This window comes from Denticeps clupeoides, chromosome 4 (genome assembly GCF_900700375.1).
Source record: "Denticeps clupeoides chromosome 4, fDenClu1.1, whole genome shotgun sequence".
Lineage (NCBI taxonomy): Eukaryota > Metazoa > Chordata > Actinopteri > Clupeiformes > Denticipitidae > Denticeps > Denticeps clupeoides.
In genome coordinates this window covers 32,214,406-32,242,216 of record NC_041710.1, presented here as the reverse complement: position 1 = coordinate 32,242,216, position 27,811 = coordinate 32,214,406, and the positions used below count along the sequence as shown (strand labels likewise).

The window sequence follows — 27,811 nt, the reverse complement described above, 5'->3', positions numbered from 1 at the left end:
TTGTAGATAATGGATGATGGATACAATGGCCTACCAGCAGAAGTGGTCCTATTTAAACCAGATGAAGGAAAAGTGTAAAACCAAGATACACCTTTCTTGGCAGGTTGCAGGCTGCCGTTTAACATGAGCCGGCAATACACAAGCTCACACACAAGCACAAAGAGATCCTTGATTCTTTTAATCAGGTGTGTGACGTCATGTTTCAGTGGCCAGGCTACACACAGGCTGGTCATACACTAGAACTCAGACAGAGGGGTTTACACTGGGCTTGGCACATAGAATACAAACAAAAACCATTTCACGCATTGACAATGACAAGCACACATACATACACACAGACACACACACACACACGTTCTCACACACAGCAGCAGCCCACTACACAGGTCTCTGCCCTGCTCTTCTTCAAACACAACATCCAAACCATCTTCAGAAAGTCAAGTCCAGACCACACATAATGCATACGTGTGTGTGTGTGTGTGTGTGTGTGTGTGTGTCATAGGTCTGTCCCACAGTTTGTGGTGTGTCATGACTTAAGGTCAAGTTACACAATAAACTTCCAAGCTCATCAATCTCAATAAACAAATACAATAAAATTATAATATTAAAAAAACAAATAAACATAAACAAGAACATAATTATATTCAATAACACAATGTGCAAGAACATATATTTGGTTCTAAGGCAAGATTTGTCGTTCCCCAGGACTAGTGCTTTTCAAAGCAATGCCATTTCAATCAGCATATGTTCTCTCCCTTCCTTTCATGTTCCAGGTCCAGCGATCATTCTCAGCGTCCCAGAAACTCGTGGGAGATGCAGTCATTTTTGACATTGAATAGCACCATAGGAATTCCCTTCGTCAGTCAACGCCTTACTTCCACTGGCATCCGTTTCTGTTGAAGAGCTCACAGACTGCACCCAGATTGTTGAGTGTCACAGGCAGAGTAGGTCATGCAAACCCCCAAAAGTCACTGCTCCTCTTTTTTCTTTTTAGTCTTCGTTCAGGACGAGTGTGGCATGTTGACTTGTTTTTAATCAGGGAGAAGAGCAGAGAAACTGTGTCTGAGCAGCAAAAGCAGACTCTCCTTCCTGTAAGTGCATATTAAACACACTCTCTATTTTAAGAAATGTAACACAAATAATCATATTAATTATCACATCAGAAATGAAAACCACAATGGGCATATTATACAGAAGACAAAAGGCATCCACATACATACATACAGAACACACACACACCCACACACACCACAGATCCAATGTCGGATGAGATGCTATATATATATATATATGAGAGCAGCAAGTGTGGACCTCAAAGTCACATTTGAAATCCATAGTAAACCCCAAACCTGAACCTGTACCAGATCTAGAGCAGGGAGCTTTTTAATCACATCATGCTTCTCACTTCAGGATGAGACAACACTCACGCAGGCAACACATAGACATCCATTTTCCGGGGCGTGTGGTGTAAAATAGGGAGGCCTGATGTCCAGCACACTTGATCCAACTGAAGGTCTCTTTCTGTGCTTAATAACAGCATAGGCCTTCCAATGAGGTCTCTGTCTGAGGTGTCTTGAGTGGTGACAGTCACATAGTTTGAACACACACACACACACTACTAGCAGTGGTCTTTCACACGCAACTTGAATGTGTGCGTGTGTGTGTGTTTGTGGGCACGATAACTCCTTCCCCCACCTCTATCACTGCGACCAACATGGTTCCAGTATGGCTCCAGTATGGCTCCAGTATGGCTGAGTGTGGCTCGGGTGTGTGAACAGTAGTTGGGAATCGTTGCCGGGCTACTTGTGTGTGTGCAATGCCTCCTGGAACTTGGTGCTGGTGTAGCGGATATGGAAGCCTTTCTTGCTGATGGTGTCATCGCTGTGGAAACGGATCAACACGGCTTCTCCCGCTGAATACATTTCCTCTCTGGGCTGAAAAAAAACAGGGTTGTTTAAAAATGCCATCTTCACACATAACTAGTAGCTTGATCACTAGTTGACATTCACACTATTACACTGCTAAACATGGCAAGTGTTGCTGCTGAAGGGCCTTTGAAACTTGGTTAATGGTAAAAATATCTGAAAGTATTCTGCTTATGTGGATAAGCCTCCATACAAACAGAGATACAAAGTGGTGGTGACAACATCAAGCATCATCAATAAAGATAGTCATCATCAAGTATTAAATAATTACCATAAATGTTAACCTGGCTGGCAAACATGGTAATGTAAGCAATTAGCCAACATATTATCTATAGCTAATATTAAAACAATTAACAATTACATGGGAGCAAATGATAGCACTAATAGATTAAATGCTCATTTAATACAATAATACAAATATTTTGTCTGAAAATGTTTTATACATTTTATAGTCATTGAATGAACAAAGATTACTAGTCAACTAGAAACCAGAGAGAATAATAGGCAGCCTTCCCTACCGACCTAACTTACATTCATTGGTCTTTTTTATTTATTATTGTAGATTTTTGTTTACTTCAGCATTTATGTATATACCTTACAGTTATATCACTGCACAGCATAAAAATACTGATTAAAAACACTGCTGTTAGCGTAATATTTATATTTAAACTAATTTTTCCTGTATCAGGTATTGAAAACAGTACAAAAGCAGGTATTTTACTGATTATTGGTTTCAGGTTTGAATTTCATGTCTTTTCATGTTTTATAATCTACCTTTTCAAAAAATGCAATTAAAAAAATATTGTGTGTGGGAAACAACTGCAAAACTTTGTTTATGTGACATGGATGCAGATTTAAATTTTCATTACTTCATGGAGTAAAATTGAACTCTACACTTCTCTTATTGTTTTGCATTGCACAATATATACATAATACTAATTAAGAGTCTGTATACAGTCCACATACCATTATTTACAGCAGAAAGTATTAATAGAAAAATAGGAGAATACATGTTGAGTACATCTGCTGCGGAATATTTACACTGATGCTGATAATGGCTGAGGGTTGCCAAGATGTCGCATATTTTGACGCTTGCAAGGGATCTTTCCTGCTCACCATTGTCTGTGAGTAATAGTCTGATAACTGATGAGCTATAAACACAAACTTACCCCAGAGCCACAAAAGCGCCCAAGTTTATGTGCTGAGGAGTCATAACCATCATAAAGCTCAATATAGTCATAGCCGCAGTCCGCCTCTTCCTCCACCTCGAATGTAGTAAAGGTGAGCTCGATCCCGTAGCCGGTTTCCGAAGTAATCAGCCACTCACAGTCGGTGTGGCCCGGGTAGTTATTATCCCCAAACTGGGCATGAGAGTACAGGTTTCTCTGCCGGGTCTCTGCTTTCAGACGGCCTCCACATTCTAAAAGACCAAACACATATGTAATGTAAATGACATCAATAATCACTCGCTTTCCATAGCCTCCTGTTCACAAACACATCTGATGGACAATTTAGGCTTGGCAAATCACCTAGTGCACTGAAAAAGTCAACACTGGCTAATGTAATATTTTAGCATTGACGTAATGTGAATAAACAGGCTACAGCAGGTTTGATTGGTTAATGTTCACCTTTTACAGTGTATGGATGCAATGGAAAAGTAAACCGTAGCTGTCGTTAGTTTAATTGCAGCAGTAATGAGAATATTAGATTGCTCTTTAAAACTATGCTGTCTAATTTTTTCTATAACTACATTAATACAGTTTTATACAATACAGTCTTTCTCTGAATGTTTTCTGTGTATGTGTTTTATTCTAAGGAGCCAGTAGAGGGCGGTACTACACCGTAAATAAACAGCACTAGCGCCAACATTTGATGTTTTTTTTGTCATGTGGGGGGGTAGGGGGTGGTCAGGGAGCAACAAAACACTGACCAGTGGAGTGTGTTGCCTGGAAGCCCTTCCTCTGCACTGAGGCATCCGAGATGAAGCGCAGGAACATCTTGTTGCCCGTAGAGATAAGGGGCTCTGGAATCTTGCTGCCACACAGACGACTCAGGATGGACGCCTTGTCAGAGTCACCGTCAAATGCTTCCAGGTGGTCATACGCACACTCCTGGTGCTGCTCGATCTCAAACTCACTGAAGGACTGCAGAGGACAAGATTTCAGTTTAGCCATGCAGGATTTGCTATGTTGGTGGATGAGGCTCAATGCAGAAATTAGAGCTACATGCATATAAATCTATATAAATATTTTTCAAAAATCACAAACATTGACAATGTTGATGCACCCCTACATTCAAGATTCACGTAACCTCCACAGAAATTTCACAAAAATGTCTTTATGATGTCTATTTGGAAATATGTTTATTTACAAAGACATTATTAATTAAAAAAATGAAGAGACCAAAAACTGAATTACACAGTTATTACATTGTGGCCCTGTTTGTGTGTGTGTGTGTGTGTGTCTTTTGGTTGTTCCCCATAATTTCTGTCTCTGGGGATAATTAGCGAATCTGAGGCTGTTCCTTGGATCAAAATAATAAACATCTGTCATCTGAACCACATTGTAGTTGTGTGTGTGTGTGTGTGTGTGTGTGTGTGTGTGTGTGTGTGTGTGTGTGTGTATTTGTTCTGACTCACAATTTTGACTCTGTGTCCAGGTGTGGCAGTGATGTCCCAGGTGCACTCTTTCCGGCTGGGGTATTTATCCGGCCAGTTGGGGCTACTGATGGTGCCACTGGGGCTGTGGATCTTGTGCTCACACTCAGCTGGAGGAAGAGAAGCGAACAGTTAGACTCAGACCCTCTCAATTTTCCAGAATTCTTTCCTGAAGTTATTTTTAGAAAGTCACAGCTGATTGTAGGCTCGTGTGATTCAGCTTGACGTACGGTAAACAAATCTTTAGCGTCATGCTTCAGACCAGGCGGAGGCTGTCACCATCTTAGCCAGTCCCCTTTCATTACCACGCCAAGCCTTTCATGTGAAATGTCAGCATTGGTTTGTGTTGTGTACTGTTTGGTGACACGTGAAGACAGTGACCCGTGCAGCTACATGCTAATGGCAGACTCATGCTCATAATCTATGTACTGTTCTACGAGCCACAAGCAATTAAAAAATATACAAACAAAAGTTGTGCATTCAATTGTGTAGTGTATAAAATTCTACGGTATAGAATTAGTCATGTCACATTAAGATACTTTCCAGGTCCCCACAAACAAAGTTTGGGTATTGATTTAATCTCTCGCTCTCTTTTACAAACACACACACACACACACACACACACACACCCAAACAGTAAAAGCACTTTGAAGATCAAAAAGGGTCCAGATGTTAGAAATATGAGCACATTTACTACATATCCTAGATTCTGTGTATGTGTGAGTGTGTTTAAAGGGCAGCTCTGGTTTAACTTTTTGACCCCGATTCCAAAATGAAAGGATAATATCTTCAGCCTCCTCTTCACTGCTGTGTCTGTTTTTCCTTTCAGTTCCTTTGCTCTGGAGCCCTCAGACACACGCGGTCCCGTTAAACTGGTGACTCTACAGAGCCTTACAGGCGCTTGTTAGTAAATGACAGAGCTGCTCACGTACTCTACAGAGATCTTTGTGTGTGTGTGATGTGACAGAGGTAGTTAGACAATTAAGAGGACGTATGTTATACGGTCCTTAGTGAAAGCGATTAATTGTCACATGCGACACACCACAACACAGTGTCCTCTGCGTTTAACCCTGCATTACCATTAGAGAGCAGTGGGCAGCCATGACAGGCACCTGGGGAGCAGTGTGTGGGGATGGAACATTGATCAAGGGGACCTCAGTGACAACATGACCGTTGGGGATTCGAACCTGCAAGCTTCCGACTACGGGTCCGCTTGCCGAGCATGTGTGCAGTTGTGTGTGACCCACCTTCTTTGCAGTCATGTTTGTTCTCGTGCAGAATGAACCCATTGCGGCACTGACACACGTAGCTGCCTATGGTGTTGATGCATTCATGCTGGCAGCCTCCATTATCCTTCGAGCACTCGTCTTTGTCTGCAAACGACATGCATTCATCAGTCACAGAGCAAGAGGAATAAATAGTACACACACACACACACACACATCTACAAATCAACTAGAATCAGCTGACTTCAATATACGAATCCCACATTCACCAGAAGTAATGATATATCAGTGATGGAGGGGAAGAGAGGATGATGAGGTGGGAAAAAGAAGAGGGCAAGAAGCAGTACGTTCCTCCACTCCCAATGTCTACTCTGATCTGCTCAAAGCTTTTTACATGTCCTAAAGCTACAAGACACAACAACACACCATGGACATAAATACATACATCTGACAACGTCTTCACACATGCATGCACAAACACACAGACACACACACACACACGCGCGACAGATTACTGGTTTCTGGGAGCCCTGAGGGAATTTTCTACATATGTTGGCTTTTGGCCAGCTGAGGTCTGACCCTGGGAAGCTCCAGACAAAGGAAAACCATATGCACACTGCTCTCTTTCAACCTCAACGACACGGTGCATACGTTGCTTACAGCCTCAATATACGCTGAACCTCATTTAGATGTTACACCTCATAACACAACGGAACTGTCAGTTAAAGAAGGCCAACAGCACATTTCGAGGGATTCCATGATATCCACAACACAGACGTATATGTTCGCTAGGGAGACCAGATTTGAGCTTGTGAAAAAGATTGCACCTTGGCGCCAGTGGACATGATGGTTTGAGCAGATGGTTTAATTGCACCCCTTAAAGGAAGACGTACGCAGGGAAAAGCCATGCTAGTTCATGTCTCTAGCATTAGCCCGCCTGTGAAATCCCGACCCCATAAACACTAGATGTCGCATTCAGCTTCTCAGGAGGCGTCAACACCGCCGTTGTATTTGGACCGGGGTACCAAGCTCATTCAACAACGCTTCTCTGACGGTGCGAGCGAAGATGCCACGTATGGCTGTAATAATGAAGGATTGAGTTATTTTATTTATATATAACATTATTCATGTTTTACCCCATAGGAAAGAGACAGCTTCTGTACTTACACATGTAAATTGTGAAGTTCTTGATAATTCTATACAAAATGCCTCTGTGTAAGGACCTGCCGTGTCTAAATAAGTAAATGGATGTTTGTATTAAATATAAAGTATTTGTCTGAAAAATGTATTGCGTACAGTTCAGTTCTCTACAAATCCATACAAATGCCTGTTGCTTTGGATAAAAGCTTAAATGTATGAGTGGTGATGCTACAGGGCTTTTTGTCTTTCAGCTACCATTGCTGCCCTTGTTTGAGGTGTTTGTATTTGCATTGTTCTGTGTATAGTAGGAGTTTAGTTTAAGTTTAATTCAAAAAATTTTTCCATTCGAACATAAATTTATGCTATATTTTCAAAAGACTTTCTCTATCAATTTATTCATAGGTCAGTCATAAATACATGTCTGACATTTGAGACGAGGCAAGACAAATTCTCAAATTTGCCTGTTTATGGTCCTTTAATTCTGTATTGTACCTTGGCTCTGATAGACGTCCGTTAGATAGCTCTATTGACTCAATCACTCCCATAGACAGCCCCATTCAACATCAAATCTAGTGTATATGTCTATTGTGCTATATATCTAACCATGCTATTGTTAGCTACGTCAATCATTGCCACTGGTTTATTTGCTAATCATCTAACACTCTCTGAACTTTCTCAGTACAATCGCGGACTACCTACGCTGAAAAAAGGGAATCTGTCTGTCATCTGGTATTTTAGCATTGACGTAATGAATAAATAAAGCAGGTTAAGATGGTTCATTTACATTACATCAGTGCTTAAATATGTGTGACAGATTCATTTTATTTATGTATTTGTTTATTTTTAGTTTAGCCCGTGTTCACTTTTTTTCTGTGTAAGACTACATACATGGGACATTTTGAGGCATACTTTGGAACTAAACTTAAAACCTAAAAGTGTCTCACTCAATTCTTCTTTCAGTCATCACTTCTTTCACTGGTGATGAATTCACAATGCTTAAAGAAGACATAGATCACTATATCACTAGGTGTTAAACTCTATCGCACACATTGGTGAAATCATTCAGCACTGAATTGGGTCAGCTTCGTGACACATGCTCTCACACCTCAGTTCCTGTCCGTCTTTTGTCACCTGTTATGACAGGTGAATCGCAAATGCACTCTGGTGCAATCTACTGCACGAAACATTGTAAACTGTGCAAACAAGTAAAAACAAAAATGCCATCTCCTAACCAAACTGTGCTTCACAAAGTGTAGTGTAGTCTCTAGGCATGCAGAACCACAATTAATAATCAACAGCAATTTCTACTTCAGTTTGCACATTATTCGGACTGACAATATATTGTTCTTAAAAATCAATGTACACAAAATGTACGATGTACACTCATGCTGCACAACTAATGACTTCTTTTAGAGCAAACCGCTGGCAACGCTAAAAACAGTGAAACAGCAAAACCTGTTTCGTAAAGCTTCGTCAAGGAACTGATTAAGACTGAGTAGGTAAATAGTTTTATTGGCCCTTTTCATTTCAAGTCATTAATATTGTTGTATCAAGGCTTCTGCTCAGTCAAACAGAAAATATGTTTCATATTCACATATTCCATAATCTATGAAAACAAATTTCAATTATTAATATACGCTACCAGTCAAAGGTTTGCACCTGGATGGTCATGCAGGGAGCATGCAGTCTAGCAGTACCACCTAAACAGACAGATAAAGCCCTCTTCCCAGTGAGAAGACCAACAAATGTCCAGAAACTTCCCATTTGTTGTCAAAGAGAGGAATTAGATATGAATATCTAATCAATGTCCAGATACTTATCAGCCAATGGGATGTGTTGGTTGTACCTGGGACCCTCCCAGGTACAGTGTAATAAATGGAAGGGGGCGGGACTACATCACGGCAGGACTGAAAAATAAAGAGGTGCTCCCTGCAGGGGGCAGGGCTGTCTGAGGAACAAAATGTCCTCAAAAGAATCACACAAATGAAAAAAACACATACCTGGGCATCATGAGATCACCAGGCTTTCATTACGTTAGGTCAGAATGTTCATATATCTGAACATTCGATTTAAATTTAACCATAGCCAAATTAAAAGTACAATAACATGGTAATAAAATGACTGAACTACACAAACATCCAGAGATTGTTATTACTATGTTTGAGGACAGGATATGAGGAGTAGATGTGTGGACTATTAGATGTGTGGACACACACAATTAGAATCTGTCCCCCTAATCTCAGCTGAATTTCATAGTCTGATCTATGATCAATGCATGTACACACACACACACACACACCTACAGTCTGGATTTTGGAGCTACACAGCACCAGCTGTTCTGTATGGAGATCGGTTGTCCTTAAGGGAGGGGCTTACCAGAGAAGAAGTGCGCTTTGAAGCCTTTTTTGGAAACTGTGTTGTCCGACTTGAACTCGATGCGCATGTTGTTGTACTGGGAGGTGATGACCTCAGGCACTTCCGTTCCACAGTACTTCCCATGGAGCTTCGAGTCCGATGTCAGCCCACTGCGAACCTCCACAAAGTCATACTTACACACCTGCCAGAGAGGAGTACACACCGAAAACGAATGAAATAGCCAATAGAATAATGACACTGGCACTCAGACTGGGACAAGAAGACGGGCTCAGCACAGTCCACCATGCAAATTGATTTAGCTGGATATTAGTGCAAAAAGCAGAGTGTGTCACAATGGCTGGACATGGCGAGGAGTGAGGACACACGCACAACGTCATGAAACAGGGGTTTAATAGAATAACACGAAAGAGGAAACATCACCAAACAATGACCCGACCGCCAACAGAGACGAACAGGGCGGCTTTATACAGTCAAATACAGGACGATCAGAAAACTTGGCAACACAGGACGAACATGAATCCCAGACCCGGCGTTGCCCCTTTCCCGGCCGGATCATGACAGAGTGGGGTGGACCCAAGCAGGGTACTGGACTACTTCCATTCATGCAGACACGCACACACCACTCCACTTACCTCATTTCCCTCCAGCTCAAAGGCCTCAAACTGCATGGAGATACGGTACTGGTTGGGCGCGATGACCTGCCACACGCAGTTCTTATTGGGCGGATACTCCTTCGGCCAGCCGGGCGTGGTGATGGTGCCATTCAGTTTGGACAGAATTCCACCACACGCAGCTACAGAGGCAGAGAAGAACAATGTCACACATTCTATTTTTATAACGGGGTCACTTTATAGTACATTCATATGCAAGGCAATTAACTGGTTTCTCTCACATGGCAAAAATTATAATTAGCCTTTTCATGTTTAAAAGCCATGTTAAATCATTTAATTTGTGGCTTCTGAGCCTTTCTCATTAACACCCCCCCACACACACACACACACACACACACTAACACACACACAGAAATATTTGCTTTCAAGCTGCTATTTTATGTGGACTGTGGACTTTATTTATCTGCACTGAAAATATTAAGAGCTACACAACAATTCTAACACACAACACGTGTTCAGGGTTCCTACACAGTTTTACAAAAGAATTTCCATGACTTTTCAATTACTCTAAGGAAAATTGCCACAAATGGTGGGCAATTATACAATCTCGGTTGATGATCGTGATAAATTTCATCTCGACGATCAGCTTTTGCCACTTTTCACAATCACAGCCTGACTTATTGTGACGGTGGAGGCCAGCCAACCTGACTGTACCAGCATCCACCTACCCCGATACAAAAAATGGGCACCATCAGGTTCTGGCCTAGATCACCAGCTTTAATTTAATGTCTTTTAAAAGGAGGTATGCTGCTGTGGAGGTGCTGGAATGTGGAAGCAACGGGAAGTGGTTCACTTCATAAAGACAGCGAAGATACTACAAACCTGCGCTAGTTTTAAACGTTATAGTTGTAGGAAGTAGGAAAACGTTTCTTGCACAGTCTTACTATGTACTTCATAAAGCATTTATGTGTCAAACAGATTTCAATGACTTACATAACATTTTATGTTTATTTCATATTCCAAAACTTAAAAAAAAAAAAGACTTTTTTTTACCGTAAGAACCGTAAGAACCCTGTATGTTTACTGTCACATTGAGACTGTCTTACCCTCACAACTCTTCTTGTCTGGAGCGAGCTCGTAGCCAGGGTCGCATGCGCACTTATAGCTGCCCAGTGTGTTCACACACCTCTGCTCACATCCTCCATTGTCAGGTTTAGAACATTCATCCTCCTCTGAAAGACACACACAGACGCAGTTTAGACATTTCCCTCGAAAACCCTCCAGCTTCCTGCTGCCATTCCGGTGTCTTGTGTCCTAATCTGGGACACTAGGATAAAAAGTCACACCAATCATTATAATTAACTGATCCGGTGCACTTCCTTGCCTTCCTAGACAGACCCAAAGTTGATGAACATGCATTTAGCTGTAAATCATATATTACGTCACTGTTTGTGGTTGATCAGCTACGTTCTGTATCAAGTTTGCAATCATAGACACCAACTAAACATCGTGACATAATCATGGTAATGACTCTGAGGCCATAATGTCATTTTTTGTGTTCTTAGGGTGCTCAGGTGTTCAATGGATCAGATGCTTCACATAAACTATATTTATAAATGACTGTGAAACAGATTTATGTGGAACAGAGGAAAACATGAGTCAAAGCAATGTTTTCCTCTTCTTCTGTTTCATGAGATTTCAGGTATTCTTTCATTCATTCATGTGACCTTGTGGTCCTTCATGGTATGTATGCGGTGTGCGGAAGCAGCTTCACCTTTGAAGAAGTTTGCAGCGAAGCCAGCCTTGTTGACGGTTCCATCAGAGATAAACTTCATCCACAGAGTGTTCGAGGTGGAGCGAATGTCCTCAGGTTTGTCATAGCCACAGAAGCGGCCAATCAGCGGGCTGCTTTCAGAGAGGCCGTCTCGCACCTCCAGATAATCATAGGCACAGCTGTCATGCCTCTCGATCTGCAACACACAAAGACAATGATGTTCGATTCATGCAGCTTCATTCACTTCATTTGATATGATGTGCACCAAACCCCATCACACCGAGAGAGCCCGGAGAACCAGAGGGACCTCTAGACCTTCTGGAACCATCTGAAGCCTGCAGTCAGTGACGGTTTTTAATATGGGTGACATGGGCAGTTGCCCAGAGCAGCATCCATGGTGGTGGCAGCACCACGGGCATCGGCAACCGTTTATTAACCGTTTATTTTCTGCTCGCACCCATGTTGCCCTGACATCATGCCAGCGCATTTTTGGGATTGTATGGGCACCGATCGGTTTCTATTCCTTGTTTGCAGGGAGTAAGGGCGTCATCCTTTTGCAAGGTGTTTTCTAAATTCTACCACACCCACATATGCAGGAAGTGAGTGCGAAGGCCTTGGTGCGCCTGCTTGCTCACATGCAACCTGGTGAAAGGGGAGGGGGGCAAGGTGCTTTTAAATAAAGCACATTTCATTCATAATATTCTCAGTGCAAGGTCATTATGTCACATTGTATTTTTCCTGGGTTGTTCGAAATTGCTGAAAAAAATACAAGCCAAATCTGCGGACTAAAGTGTCTATTACTTTACTATATTACTTTAAATTGTGGTGATCCTCGCAATGGAGGATGTGTGTTGATACTGGAGTACAAAATGAACACTGATGGAAGATGGACAAGAAAAGCCCTGTATATATTTAGTTACATTTAGTATGGTTCCGATAACAAGTTTTAGAATAAAAAATATTAATATACAGTTCTTAGTATGTTTTATGGTTCTGTATGTGTGTGTTTTCTTAGGTTAGAAGAAGGTTAGAACTGCCACTACCTACAGTATTTCTTTCTGTCAGTTCTGTATTTGTGAGCCAGGTACGGGTCGAGATGACCATCATGTGGGGCAGTGGTGGCCTAGCGGGTAAGAAAGTGGACCCGTGTTTGGAAGGTTGCCGGTTCCAATCCCAAACCACTGAGGTGCAACTGAGGTCCCCTTAATCAAGGTACCGTCCCCACACACTTCTCCCTGGGTGCCTGTCAGGGCTGCCCATGGCTGCCAAGGGTGATGGTTAAATGCAGTGGACACATTTTTTTGTGTCTCCACGTGCTGCGCTGCAGTGTGTCACAATGACAATCACTTGCCTCATACTGACACTCTCTACCCACCTTCATCATACGTACATGCAGATTTGTAGAACACGGTTTCTAGTCGTGTAAAGTTACTGATGGTAACCGTAAAGCATGTTGCTCTGGATAAGGGAGTCTGCCAGATGCCGTAAAATGTCATGTAAATGGAGATGTGTGTGCGTCTGCATGTGTACATGTACCGGTTTGACCAGCAGGTATCAGACATCACTGACAGCACGACGTGTTTACCTCAAAGGCCTGGAAACTGAGGCCCACGTTGTAGCCATGGGCCACCGTGATTCGCCACACACACTCTTTGGATGGACGGTAGTCATCAGGGTAGTTGGGAGACTGAATCTGTCCTGAATCTTTACTGATGTCTCCACCACAGATGGCTGAGGAAAGAATAGAAGAGAGACATATTTAATGTGTTGAGAATTGACTCTGGATTGTTTCAGTTTGACCTGTGATGGCACCTGCATTTAATCTGCAGCCGGGAAAATAGTTGCATCAAAACCTATGGAGACATGTAAGTGTTCGTTCTTAAGGCAGTTACACACTGTACAATTTCTGCTGTCATGAGAAAATCCCCCAAAATTCACCATCTTATCTGTATCGCTCTCACTTAAGACTGCACAGTGTCACACAGTGATGTGAGTGACCCATGCATAGCTAATAATCACTTTTTTCAAGTGGCTGCTGAGATTTGAGGTGTGATGGTGTGGACATGGATGATGTGATTCTACTGCTGGGGACTCAGCGTGGACACTCGTCACTCCTGCAGAGTTCCTGTTGTCATGGTTCTGTGCTGCTTTTGCCCTGCTGCCTTCAAGCTGTTTACTGTAAGCTTTGCTACAAGACTGGAACAAATTTGTCATGCTAATTATGTCTAATTAAATTTGTGTGTTTTGTAGTTAAGCTGCGCCGGTATGAAAGGAATTAAATGTAATTAAATCAAACTTCTCGAGAATGGTGCATTGTGGGATACCTTCATAGGCAGCAGCAAATCCTTTGCCCACCCAGTTACTGCTACTGCGAAACTCCACCCACATACGGCTCTCAGTGGAAACAAGGACATCTGGGACCTTATCACCGCAGAAACGACCTGTTCATAGACACACACACGAATAGAGTAAATACAGAGCCCATGGTGCAGTTAAATGAATAAGTAAGTGTGAAAATGCTTTCAGATGCACATATATGCACACTTTCAGAACACACACACACACACACTCACACACTTTACCCAGTAACGGCGCTTTTCTCCAATATCCGTCCCGGACCTCGATGTAGTCGTACCAACACAGGCTGCTTTTGTACAGGTCCATAGTGGTGAAGTTCAGAACTATCTGCAGAAGAAGCAGATGAGCACAACTGCATTACTACTTTAGGAGTGTGTTTGATCTGTTTGGTTGTGTGTTTGTGTGTGTGTGTGTGTGTGTGTGTGTGTGTGTGTTAGTGTTTAAGGTCTGTTTCATGAGATTTCATTCAGCTCTTTAAAAAACTGCACTCCAGGAGAAAATGTTGCTTAGCTCCGAGTCTCCCCTTCCTCTATCTCTCTCTTCTTCACAATGAGATCAATGTGTGTGTCAGCAGCATTGCAGTGTTATTGGCTAGGCAAGCACATTTAGCACACGCACGCACACACACACACACACACACACACACAGTTCCCCATTTGGGACCAGATATGCAGGCCACAGAAAATGGGTTTTTACCCTTTTCTGCAAGCATGTGTGAGTGTGTGTGTGTGTGTGTGTGTGTCCATAAAGACATAACCGCACACATACCTTTTCCCCGGGTGTGACGGAGATTCTCCACACACAGTGTGTGTACGATGGGTATCCGTTCGGGTATCCAGGCGAAGAGAAATTGCCCATGGAGTCCTGCAGGGTTTCCCCACATGCTACAGAAAGATTGATCTTTGTAACCTATTATTTTATTATCGGCAGATAGGCACATCACTCACTCATACACACATCTTATCACACTCAAAAGGGCCTGGCACTCTCCTGCAGTCTCAGTCTCTGAAGGGCAATGTTTTGAGGTATTTAACTGTACATCTACTTGGTATTTGGCACCACACCACAACAAAAGCCGGTATAGGGATTTAGAAATATTCAGCCACTCAAAAGAAGGGTTTGAGTAAACCAATCCCCTATTCATCTTTTCCTGAGCCGGAGACACATGACCACAAAGACTGAGGCTGGTTTGTCTCTGTATGTATGTTAAAATGTGCGTCTGTGTGTGTGTGTCATGGTGTGGGGTCTGTATGTCAGAGTGGAATTGCTTTGAAATTTGACTTTAAACAGAATGTTCTATGCAGTTATCCTTGGCATCCTCTGGCAGCCTCGTATCATCATAATTTCATATTTGTAGCGTTATACATTACAACCAGCCCATGGCTGGTCATTTACCAAGGAGCTGAGCCAAAGAAATTACCCAGAGTCCAACAGTAACATTGTTATTAAAACACTATAAACCGAAGTCTGTTTTAAAGCCCTTATTCCTAAATCTCGACTGAGATGTAATACTTCTAAAGATTTTTGAAACATTTGTGTGCACATTTTTAATACTTATTCAAATTGAATGTAAACAAAACACACACACTGATCTCCCACGTTCACAGAGTGAAGTGTCAGTTGTACCTGGGCAGCGATAGAGCTTCTTTGCCTGTGCGATGTCTCCTTTACTCAGCCTTGTCCTCTGGCCAATAGCAGGTCTCACGCCGTTCTCATCACGAGAGGGCAGGATGGTGTCTAGGAACATTCCCCTACGACGGAAGAAAAAAAACGAGGGTTTGATCAGAAAATTCTATTAAGCTTCATTTGAATATGCATTTTGGCCTGTGCATTTGCGTGCGTGTGCGCACACTGTACCTGGAGAAGGTGTTTCTTGCATAATGCATGATGCTGTCAAAGTCATATGGTTCTCCAAGAGAATTCACTTCTCCTGGCTCCATCTTCAAGAAATTATATTCTTGACCTGAGAAAACACACACACACACACAGAGTTATAATTATGCTCTGTCCATGGCCAGCTGCTATATTTTTTCCCTCTAAAATTCTCCCAGTTACACACATATCAAACAAAAATCTTCTCTGCTCGGGAGTATGTGTGTTTGTGAATGAGAGAGAGAGAGAGAGAGAGATCGTATAGTGAACATTATTTCTCTCTTCTCTGCCTTCTCTACTCATAGTCAATGTGGACCAAACTCTACCTGGCTGTATGTTGTCCCTGATGATAGTCACATGGTCGTCACGGTCAGGTCGAGTGTGCTCATGCCAGAAGCCAATCACGTGACCCAACTCATGCACAACGATGCCAAACTTATCACAGTTTTTACCAATGGAGATAGCCTGGGGGCCGTTACCACGCCGACCCACATATGAACAACAGCTGGAATGAGAGAAAAACGGACAGAAAAGCGATAAATGCTTACATTTACATATACTTTGCTTCAGCATTCGAGCATGTACATGTTTTTTGATCACTTGTGTATGAAACTTCTGTGAACCATAAGGTTAAAACACGCAGCATTTTTTTGCTAAATGTAATTCACCTGAACCCTATATGGAACAATGAAAGGTTTCTATAACTTTTGTGAGTTTTTCTTTATTTTACTGTAAAGCTGAAAGTGATTAACCACAGCACAGCACCCAGTGCACACAGTGAAATGTGTCCTCTGTATTTAAACCATTCCCTTAGTGAGCAGTGGGCAGCCATAACAGGCACCCGGGGAGCAGTGTGTAGGGAATGTACCATTTTCAAGGGGACCTCAGTTGCACCTTGGCCGTTCGGGATTTGCAACCTTTCGATTACGAGTTTTGATTCACAACCCCCTTCAGGAATCTGATGTACACCATAATGCAGTGTAATTGTGAATAATATTCTATTGCAGCCTGCACTTAATATTGACGCATGTAACATTTCGTATAGACACAATAACAATATTACATGCACTAAGGCCACTATGCATGGATGCACAGCAGGAGTATTGTATCATATTGTATCATTTTCAAGTTACTGCTTTTCTCATTCATGTGCAGCTCAGCATGGGTTCATTTCAGCAAGTTAAGAAACATGGCATTGATCGTAATTACAGTTTACCTGTTGGAAACTAAAATCTCATAAAATGTCTGTATTATATTTTATTCTGTATTGTAAATAATAGTTTATTGCACTTTGGTGGGCTGATAACTCCCGACCAGGGAGGGGACATTGAGCTTGATGATAAGCTCTAGCACCTAGCGTGAATTACTAAAAGTGATTAAAAGTTAATGTAATCATTTCAATAACTAAATGTATTATTATTATTACTAGTATGAGTGACATCCACAGGTGTGCAGAAAACATGCACTGGAGCCTGGATCAGGAGCCACAGCCAGTGAGCTGAGGTGAGACTAATGAAAAACTAACAAAAAATAAATACTATAGAAGTATTTTAATTATGGCAGAGCTCTGAATATTCAACAAAGCAACTGCACCAAAGTGTGAACACACCCATATACACTGAGTATATGTGCAGACAGCCAGCCCTGCAAATTTTTGTCTTGCCCTTTCTCATACTGGATTTTAATGAGAGGTCAAATCACATTACACAACCTGTGTGTGTGCATTTGTTTATATGGTTGTGTGTGTGATAGTTAATCTCTTCATAACTGGGCATTAATAGTGTGTAATACTTTCAGTGTTCTGCTGGGAGCCACATTCCCTGATGTTCCACGGAAACAGAAATGGAGAAAGAGACAGATGGAGAGAGAAGCCATCTAGGGTCTCTAGGGTTGTTTCTGTCAGGCAACCCTGTATCTTCACTACAGACAGAATGCACACACACACACACACACACACACACACACACACACAGAGCGTAATCTGCATGTCAGACTGGAGTGAAGGTGGCCGCTATTTATATTCCAGATTAGCACACTTTAATCCCTCAATTTATTCTCAATGATGGAACAGCACCCACAGGAATGTGCACACACAAAGACAGAGGGCAAAACACACAGGCACGCTTGCCCACATCACCTAAGTGCTTGTAATGAAACTGCGTTCTGCCTTAGATGACCTGTGCTCACAAATCAAGTCTAGAAGTGCCCCTGGATGCAAGGGGACGCCACTGAAAATCTTGCCTGGGCCTCCAAATTTGTTAGGACCGGGCCTGCCGTAATGTATCATTGTGATATGAACACACACACACACACACACACACACGAAAAAAAAGCAGCACTTACCCGCAGGGCCGGTAGGTGAACACGATGTAGCTCTCCTCGTCGGTTTTCTCTACAAACGTCACGCAGGTCTGTTTCTCCCAGTGTCGCATGGCCTGCCGGAACATCGCCCTCTGACTGCCTGCAGTCACACACACGGCTCATCATGGCAACGGCAGCGGAGATATAAAGGGCATTGTACATTCATCAACCAACAAGCAGGTATATAGACACACACACACACACACACACACAAACCTGTGAAGTTGCCACCAATGACGTAGGGGATGACCCCGCCGGGCCAGATGCGCTCCGCGCGAGAGGTAGCAGCACGCGGGGCGCGAGATTTCACACTCTTCTGTACGTTGCTGGGGCTGCCGGCATCCCTGCTGGAGTTCTTATACCAGGAATCTGAAAGACACATGGAGAGCACAACTCAGCAAACAATCCGACACACAAACACGCATTCATCCGCCTGACGCGTTGCACGCTCCACACCACACACCACCTACCCAAGCCAAACCTTCGTATTCTTTCCAGGAGCAGGTACAGAGATCCTCTCTTCTTCACCGGATCTTGTTCTCCTGAACCACCTGCAGATAATGGAGCAGGGACAAAGGATGATGCGGGAAATGATACGCCGTTGCTCATTTACGTTTACTGCATTTAGCAGACGCCCTTATCCAGAGCGACTTACAATCAGTAGTTACAGGGACAGTCTCCCTGGAGACACTCAGGGTTAAGTGTCTTGCTCAGGGGCACAATGGTAAAGTGGGATTTGAACCTGGGTCTTCTGGTTCATAGGCGAGTGTACTACCCGCTAGGCTACTACTGCACTAATTATATAAACAATTATATAAATTATATAGAATTGTATAAACGTTTCAGTAGCAGAGGCGCCGAAAGCAGTAGATTTACTGTGTGTGTCATATTGTGTATTTCATCCATCACTGCAAAATATGCAGTAATTTATGCATTATTCTCCTTCTGGACTTTTTTTCTTTTTTGCACCGCACAGAGCAAAGCATTAATATGATATTCCAGATGACCACACCTACAGCACATGCACATCTGAGCAGAAAATGTGTTTGGGACGTGAACAGGGTCAGGTGACCGCGAACGTGACAGCAGGTTAAGTGCTGTGCTTTCATGCGGAGGTTGTGTAAAGGTTGTGTTTATGTTGCGGGGCTGCTGTGCGGAGGTTGTGTTTAGGTTATTCAGATGATCAGGGGCCAGGCCTGGCTGACTCAGCTGAAGTTGAGCTGTGAAATTCCGAGGTCCCTCCTTGGCCGGAGCTGGCTGGCATCATGCCACGCCGCTGCCCCCCCACCCCACCCCCGACATCCTCGACTTTCCCAATAAAATAAAAAAACAGGAGAGCAGTAGGTCAACGAGGCCCCACAGAGACCTTCACAGCCTGCATGCTTCTAAAAGGTCCGTCACAGATCAGACAAGTTATGTTCATCTAAGGCAGGAGAGTGGCACACGATTTCACCGGGAAACAAAGACTACAAATCAGGAGAAGCACCAGCATCTGCAGTGTGTTTTTTTTTTTAATAAAACGGTTGCAGCCAGAGGCCATGCAAAGTGACCTTGACAAAAGGTCAAGGTCATTACAAGTAGATCAGAAAGAACACTCTTTCTGAAGAATAATAAATAAAAATCTGTTTTTGCCGCTCGGCCTCCCTCCAGCCTCTCATCTTCTCCCTGTCCGCCGATCTCCTTCCTTCTCTCTGTGGGGAAGGAATTTTGAGCCGCACAGGAAGATCGGGAACAAACAAAACTTGCCAAGCCAAAGACGCAGGAAAAGGCTGAGTACACACACAGACACACTCACACACTCTCTCTCTCTCTCTCTCTCTCTCTCTCAGACACACACACAGAGGTGTAAGAGTGTGTGTGTGTGTGTGTGTGTGTGTGTAATGAAAATGAAGACAATTTGAATCATAAGACCATGACATAGCAGTTAGGATGAACAACTTCCCAAGTTCCCAATTTTCCACACACACACACACACACACACACACACATAAACACCCTAAATCAATTCATCACGATTTCAGGAACGGAGTTTAGAACCAAGCTGGTCTTCACAGAATGGGTTTGTGACTGCGGTTTAATATAAATGTTTGATGCACAATTAATATTGGGCTGGCAGTAGCCTGGCGGGTAACACACTCGCCTATGGACCAGAAGTCCCAGGATCCAACCTCACTTACTACCATTGTGTCCCTGAGCAAGACACTTAACCCGGAGTGTCTCCGGGGGGGGACTGTCCCTGTAACTACTTATTGTAAGTTGCACTGGATAAGGGCGTCTGATAAATGCTGTAAATGTAAATATGATTTTAACATGAAGACCCAGCATTATTACTCAGTCCATTATTAAAAACAACATGAAGGTACTAATCTAGTCAGACGCCCTCTGACAGTCATCATGTTAAAATCCACACACACACACACACACACACTAGCAGAACAGGGTAGTCTGTTCTTTAAAAAAGGAGCCATTTTAAAATGGATTGAGTCACTGCAAGGCATGTGTGTGTAGATATGTGTGTGTGTGTCCCTCTTTGGACAGTAAATTACAGTGAAACGCTGGCATTTCAGAAAAAAATAAGCTTTTAGCAGAAACAGGAGTCTGACACACAGAGACACGGAGGTGAAGAAGCTTTTAACCCTTTCATGCTGAAAATACATCCATTTAGAGCAACAACAGGTACCATTTAGTGTTACCATGGAATTGATGTTTGTCTGTGTGTGTGTGTGTGTGTGTGTGTGTGTGTGTGTGTGGAGGGCGGGTGAGTGTTTACTTACCAGATGTGTGTCCTTGCCGCATATGCGCATGATGTGTGAGGTCTATCGTCCTGTCAATCTGAAACATTTTCAGATCTTCTTCGTCTAAGGCAATATCTCCCCAGAAGACAGCTGGCGAAACAAGTAAAGTTGTTGAGATCATCATAAAAGGCAGCACACACACACACACACACACACTCACACGCACAGAAGATAAGGGTCAAAGACTCTCAAAGCAGTGTGTACGGTGTGAACTGAGTTCACAGTCTGGGTTACACTCATTTCCTTCAAATCAGACACATGCACGCACAGTCTGGTTCTGACCCTTGACCTAAATAGCAAGCCACAGGTCTGCAGCCATTCAGATGCACGACTATTAAATAAACCACTGACCTCGACGGGAGTGTGTGTGTGTGAGCTGTTGTTTGTGTGATTGTGTGTGTGTCCTTTGCGTGGCCTTTGGCAGAGCAGCTATCGAGCGTCTATAATCTCAAAATTGTACTCATGGCAGAAGTACTGTGATTAAGGACTGATGGGTGGGTGGGTGTGTGAGTGTGTGTCTTGCGTGTCCATCCTTTCCCACCATAGTCTCTTTCCTGCTCTGATAGCCATCTCGATCTGATTAGCTTAGCACTCGCCTCCCTGGGGAGCCCTTAGCCACCCGCTAACATGACTCGAGCACAAAGGCCATTATCATAGTCCTTTATTAAAGCCCAACAATAGCCCTGACGGCCATTTGTCAGAGATTCCCACAAGGAGCGGGCGGGTGATCCGAGCGGCGGGAGAGGATTTGGCGCCGAGGTTAAACACACATTCCCGGAGCCCAGCATGGGGCAGCTCCCCGACACGGCACTATGGGAAAGTGACCAGGCCTTGGGTTGGGCCTGGTAACAGTAATAGGCTCAGGCGTTTTAAAGAGAATCCCTTACGCACAGGTCGCAGGTTCAATAAATTCTGCAGCTCTCCAAGAATTCAAGAATTATTACAGCAATTTATCAAGTAATCAGACAAGACATACATCAGGTATTTAAAATTGTAATTGTAGCCATTTTTTCCTGTTTACAATAAACCCATATTTACAGAATTTTATTTGACATTACAGAAACTTGAAACAGCTACCAGGAAGTGTACAGGCATTAAAAAAAGAACATTAAATCTACACCCATGGACTGGTAAAGGAGAATGTATATCATTTTCTGCTAAATACATAGGAGAAAATGACTTTATAAGATAAGCACTGGCTTTTGCTTGACACTGTGCAACTTCACTTCTGCTGTTTTGTTACGTTCACAATCAAGGTGAAAAAAAAAAGCTTTGAATGTTTCCAGACTAAGTAGTGCATTACAAACTAATCTTAAGTAAATGATCCCAAATCCCTTTGCTTTCACACATTTAGCTAAATAACATTTCAATCAGCTCTTTATGCACAATAACACCACATTCAGTTTAATATTCAATAAATTATTCATTTCAGATATTTGAGTTTAACGTATCATTAGAAATTGTGTAATATATCAGAGCAAAAAGCACATGGCCATTTTGTATTGGGGACTTGCTCTCTATCATAATTTGCCATTAATCTTCCAGTCCAGTCCAGTCCAGTCCTCAACCATGTAATGTGTGAATACCGGTTGATTCTAGCCTATAAAATGTGTGTATGTGCAAATCCATGATGAGATTACTGTCTAGGTCCAGAGTCTTCAATCAAGGAACACAGTGGGTATTCTCTAATAATCTCACAGGCGAATGTCAAGAAATTCTGTGCCATATTGAGATTATCCCGAGCAATTGCTGGAAATATGTCTGTCATTTCCTCTTTGCGCTTAACACAGAGACAAAATCTCATCTGCTTTCATAACCTTCCGTCCCAATACTCCGAGACTCATGGGTAAATAAAAAAGTGGTCATGCTGCCAGGCTGCACTGCACTATGGCCCTGCGGAGAGTGGGAACCTGTCATTAGTGGACAGTAAATCAGCATCTTCTGGTCTCGCTGACTGTAATCCCAGAGCACAGTGTGAGACTGTGGACCTCAGTTCAGCACTTTGTTCTGAAACACCTGGTCAGAGGCATCTCTGTGTATGTGCGTACGTGTGTGTGAGTGTGTGTGTGTGTGTGCTCTTATGCATATTTGCTGGTTTAATTACATGCTTCAGTTCTAAACACAGACTACAGAGTCCTAGCAGAACCCAAATTATATACCAACAAGATCCCTTTGACCAACACATGCAGAACACCCCCTTCAGACACAACACAAGCACCAGACACCCAAACACATCAGACCTTTACACACCAGCCCAAAAGAGTCCCTAGAGTGACAGTGAAGTGATTGTCATTGTGAAACATTGCAGCACAGCACACGGTGATACAACTAAATGTGTCCTCTGTATTTAACCCATCACTCTTGGTGAGCAGTGCGTGGGGACGGTGCTTTAAGGGGACCTCAGTGGCACCTTGGCAATCCGGGATTTCAAACTGCAACCCTCTGATTACGGGTCCGTTTCCGTACCTGCTAGGCCACTGCTGACATATTTTGGGAACTGTCATGTCATGTCAAACGAAAATGAAGACAGAAACTTGTCCTCAGCCATTTCCTAAAATCATAATATTCATGTTGAAGACATGAGTCCACCCGGTCGCGTGTGTTTTGAATGGGGATGTGTGTGTGATCAGGGAAGCCACAAATCATGAACACTTGACCAACCAACACACAAGGAGCTTTTAACGAGTAATTACTTAATTATTGTTGGGCATCATGTGAGGAAGTCAGAGTGTTGCTGACTCATATTCTGCTGGTGACTCCAAAACAAACAGACCACTTTCACACACACACACACACGCACACACACACACACACACACACACACACAGTATTCTGCTGACTGTGGAATTTAGTGGAATTTTTTCGGAAGCTCGCTGTCAGCCCATGTTGCTCCTAGAAAGTTCTGTTTAATATGATGTGAATCCTTGCCTGTATACACGCGCACACACACACACACACACACACACACACACACACACACACACACCCACTGCCCTGGAAAATCCTGTTTGATATAATGTGACTCCTCTGTAACTGTGTCCAGCTTTTCCTTCCGCGAGGAGGCTTTGTCACGAACGCTTCACACACGTTATGCAAAATTCACATTTTTATTTTATTTCTGTAATGATTAATAGCGAATTAATCCACAACTGCAGCACAATGACATGATAATGCTCCATTTCTGAAAACACTGATTAATTTATTCACACAAAAAAACAAACACACATGCACTTTTGACAACGTGCTTACCATGTGTATGCGTGTGTGTGTGTGTGTATGCGTGTGTGTGTGTGACATCTCCAGCTAAGTGGCAGGATGCAGACTACCAGGAAGAGATAAGTGCGTGAATGAAGTGGGCTCCCACAGAGTACGGGAGAACGTACACACACACACGCATGGACATAAACACGTTCACACACACACAGAGGGAAATCAGTACACAAAGAGCTGGAAATGTGTGCTGTGCTCTGTAACAGTATCTGATGAGCACACAGCCAAATATTCATATTATGTTTTCCCTGCAATAACAAGAGCAGGAATACCTGCTAGTCAGAGCCACTTCCAGCTGGCCGGCTCAGGAATTAGGACTCATTCACACACACACACACACACACACACTCACTGGAACATGCATAGAAAGAATGAAAGCAAACCAACACCAACAAGCTAATGGCTTTTACCTTTACATTCATGGCAACTATCAGGGGCGGTGGTGGCCACTGAGCAGAGCCACCGTCCCCACCCGCTGCTCCCCGGGCGCCTGTCATGGCTGCCCACTGCTCACCAAGGGCGATGGTTCAAAGCAGAGGACACATTTCACCGTGTCACCGTGTGCTGCGGCGTTTCACAATGACAGTCACTTTGCCAGAGCGCCTTACAACCAGTAGTTACCGGGACAGGGTCAGTCAGACCCGATGGTAGTAAGAGGGGTTCGAACCCGGCTCTTCTGGTTCATAGGCGAGTGTTGTACCCGCTAGGCCACTAACACTTTAGTCTTAAGTCTTAGTAAGATCATGGAAGCCAATATATTACACATTTATACGTACGTGTTCTAAACCGTCCATCATCAGTTCAACCCGCCGTCGAGCATCACTCACAACGACACACACACATTTGGTAAACACTAATGCCAGGGACATTCACACACACACACACACACACACACACGCATAGTCTGTTTACGTGGATGAGAGGACTGGAGAGGAAGCAGCGACGGAAGGCCGAGCTGGGGGCGTGGTCAACAGCGCGAGGACGAGGCATCAGGTCCACAAAACCGCCAGAGACTTTTGGCGAACGACAGCGCAAGTTCAGCAGGACTTTCCACGGCGACGGATCCCGAAAACATCGCAAGCGGAATTTTACCCACACCGGCTGTGTGCGGATAAAGAGCGGCAGTTTTCCCGCCTGTATATATACACACACACACACACACACCTGAGTCCCGTTGTCTACGGGAAAGCTGCATTAGAATCAACCCACCAGAGCGGCGTTGCCGACAGCGACGCGGTGGAGAGCGGGGTGTCGGGGGGTTCGACCCATTGAAACTGCCCCCGGCCCGGAGCAGTTTCTACAGCCTCTAATGATAATTAGACACATTAGGCCCTAATGGAACGAGTCGATCTGTTGTTGTTTACTTAACCTTTTGTCGGCGTAATGAGACACACCCCCCCGGGTCATTGGACCCATTCAGAACATGCAAATGAGCCTCACACGCCTGCCGACGGTCCACTCGCGGCCGTCTATAATACGTGTACGTCTCTGTTACTGTTGTGTGACAAAGGCCTGAACCTCTGGGGGCGGCACGATTAGCACCTAGCGGGTCTGCATGGACGAAGAAGGCCCCCATGATGCAACGCTGCCAGGGTCGGCCTAAACGCTAACGTTACAAAGCACGGACTCAGCAGGGGGCGTTTTTAGCTTATGGCGCGTCCAGCGAGCGGCAGCGTGATCAATGCAGTCGATAGCCACTCTGCTTCGGGAGCGTAAGCAGTTCGCACGCACGGGCCCGGCAGCGGACGAAAAAACACACGCCGCTGCATTTTCTGCCCAAAGGGACCCAGAATGCACGCAACACTTTTAACACTCGTGCTGAGGGGTTTTATTCTTTAATCTCGGAGATCCAACACCAGTGCAGCAGTGTGTGTGTGTGTGTGTGTGTGATGGTAGAAGCCTAGTGGGTAACACATTTGAAACCCCACTTACTACCATTGTGTCCCCGAGCAAGACACTTAACCCTGAGTTGCTCCAGGGGGGGACTGTCCCCGTAACTACTGGTTGTAAGTCGCTCTGGATAAGGGCGTCAGGTAAATGCTGTAAATGTTAATGTAATGTGTGTGTGTGTGTGTGTGTTCCCTTTACTGCTCCACCTACAGAACCTGCAGCCATTGAACCATCCTACAAGGTGAGTTTAGTTTGCAGGGTGACATTAAATCGTGTGCGGCGACAGGGCGTCACGTGATGATTATGATTTTCGCCTGAAAATGACTGAGCGTCTGAGCGGCCATGTGCGCCGGACAGGTGCCGCTAAAACCGCGGACTTATGACAGCGGCGACGCACGTGTCCCGGGGACGGATCAGCGCGCGAGGGGCGTGGGGTCACGTGGCTCACCGGCTTTGCAGGGGTCCTTGTAATCGACGGCGTCCGCTCTGTCCTCCTCCTGGTAGAGGTCGTAACCCTCGTCGTAGTCCGGGCTGCAGAGGACGGACAGGGTCAGGCCGGCCAGGAGCAGCGCGACCCGCGGCATGTTCCCCTCGTCACGCCCGGCGCCGAGCCGGACCCTGCCGTGGGGGGGACAGAGAGAGAGAGAGAGAGAGAGAGCGTGAAAAAGAGCCCGAACGCACCTGCAGACGCGGCCGCGCCACCCCCCGCGACACCGGCGACACGCGGGGGCGGCGACGCGGCGCGGAGTTAAAGTGGACAATATTCGTCCCCATTGTTCCCGGCGGCGCGGCGGCTGTAAAAGTCGCGCGCGTCCGGGAGCGGATGTCGCGGCCAGGTCCCAGGTGGGTCGTAAACGGGACAGTGAGAAAGTTGGGAAGATGTCCCCGGGCTGTCCCGCAGACCTGGACGCTTTTGAAGATGTTGTAGGCTGGCAGTAGCCTAGTGGGTAACACACTCGCCTGTGAACCAGAAGACCCAGGTTCAAACCCCACTTACTACCATCGTGTCCCTGAGCAAGACACTTAACCCTGAGTGTCTCCAGGGGGACTGTCCCAGTAACTACTGGGTCGCTCTGGATAAGGGCGTCTGATAAATGCTGTAAATGTAAATGTTCTTCACGCGACTCAGAAGTTTTGTGGTAAAATATGACCGTGGTCGTCGGACGTGACAACTTGCGTTTGTCACTCTGAGCAACGCGGTTATACATCGTGAACATTTCCGAAGTGATTATTCGATCCGGTTGCGGTTTTATTACCGGACGGTGAACCGAGTAAAGCCGAACCGGCGCCTTCTAATGTCAGGACCTTAAAGCCCCGGTTAAAACAGAGAGAGAGAGAGAGATACAGTACACGCAGAGCGAAATGTCACAGTAGAAATAAAACACACACACACACACACACACACACACACACACACACCTTTCCAGCGCCACAGTGTCCGACCGGCTCCGCGTCGATCCCGGTCATGCTGCGGGAATCTCGCCGCGCCGACTGGTGCCGCTTATTCCCGAGATTAGCGTCCCTCTCTCTCTCTCTCTCTCTCTCTCTCTCCCTCTC

At 44.4% G+C, this 27,811-nt stretch overlaps 1 protein-coding gene across 2 annotated transcripts; it reads right to left on the bottom strand.

The window, feature by feature from the left end:
- Positions 1 to 51: 51 nt before the first annotated feature.
- tll1 (tolloid-like 1) lies at positions 52 to 27,811 on the bottom strand. 2 transcript variants are annotated; one of them, XM_028976356.1, is made up of 22 exons: positions 27,674 to 27,811; positions 26,703 to 26,872; positions 21,074 to 21,184; positions 18,770 to 18,850; positions 18,516 to 18,668; positions 18,282 to 18,399; positions 16,265 to 16,443; positions 15,924 to 16,029; positions 15,693 to 15,817; positions 14,835 to 14,950; positions 14,291 to 14,393; positions 14,033 to 14,149; positions 13,294 to 13,439; positions 11,709 to 11,904; positions 11,041 to 11,166; positions 9,956 to 10,116; positions 9,324 to 9,504; positions 5,829 to 5,954; positions 4,564 to 4,691; positions 3,856 to 4,069; positions 3,095 to 3,345; positions 52 to 1,934 (listed from the first exon to the last, which is right to left on the bottom strand). In XM_028976356.1, the coding sequence occupies exons 2-22, from the start codon at positions 26,836 to 26,838 to the stop codon at positions 1,800 to 1,802; spliced, it is 3,009 nt and encodes a 1,002-aa protein (XP_028832189.1). In that variant the 5' UTR covers positions 26,839 to 26,872; positions 27,674 to 27,811; the 3' UTR covers positions 52 to 1,799. The 2 variants fall into 2 exon arrangements, with proteins under 2 accessions (XP_028832189.1, XP_028832190.1); XM_028976357.1 differs by lacking the exon at positions 21,074 to 21,184.

What these genes read in the sequence shown, in the direction of transcription:
- tll1 (XM_028976356.1), bottom strand. Translation starts at nt 26,838, where the DNA reads ATGCCGCGGGTCGCGCTGCTCCTGGCCGGCCTGACCCTGTCCGTCCTC. An exon ending in CAAGGACCCCTGCAAAGCCG is followed by an intron (nt 21,185 to 26,702) that starts GTGAGCCACGTG and finishes TTGTTTCGCCAG; the next exon opens with CTGTCTTCTGGGGAGATATT. An exon ending in TTCACCTACCGGCCCTGCGG is followed by an intron (nt 16,444 to 18,281) that starts GTAAGTGCTGCT and finishes CTCTCATTCCAG; the next exon opens with CTGTTGTTCATATGTGGGTC.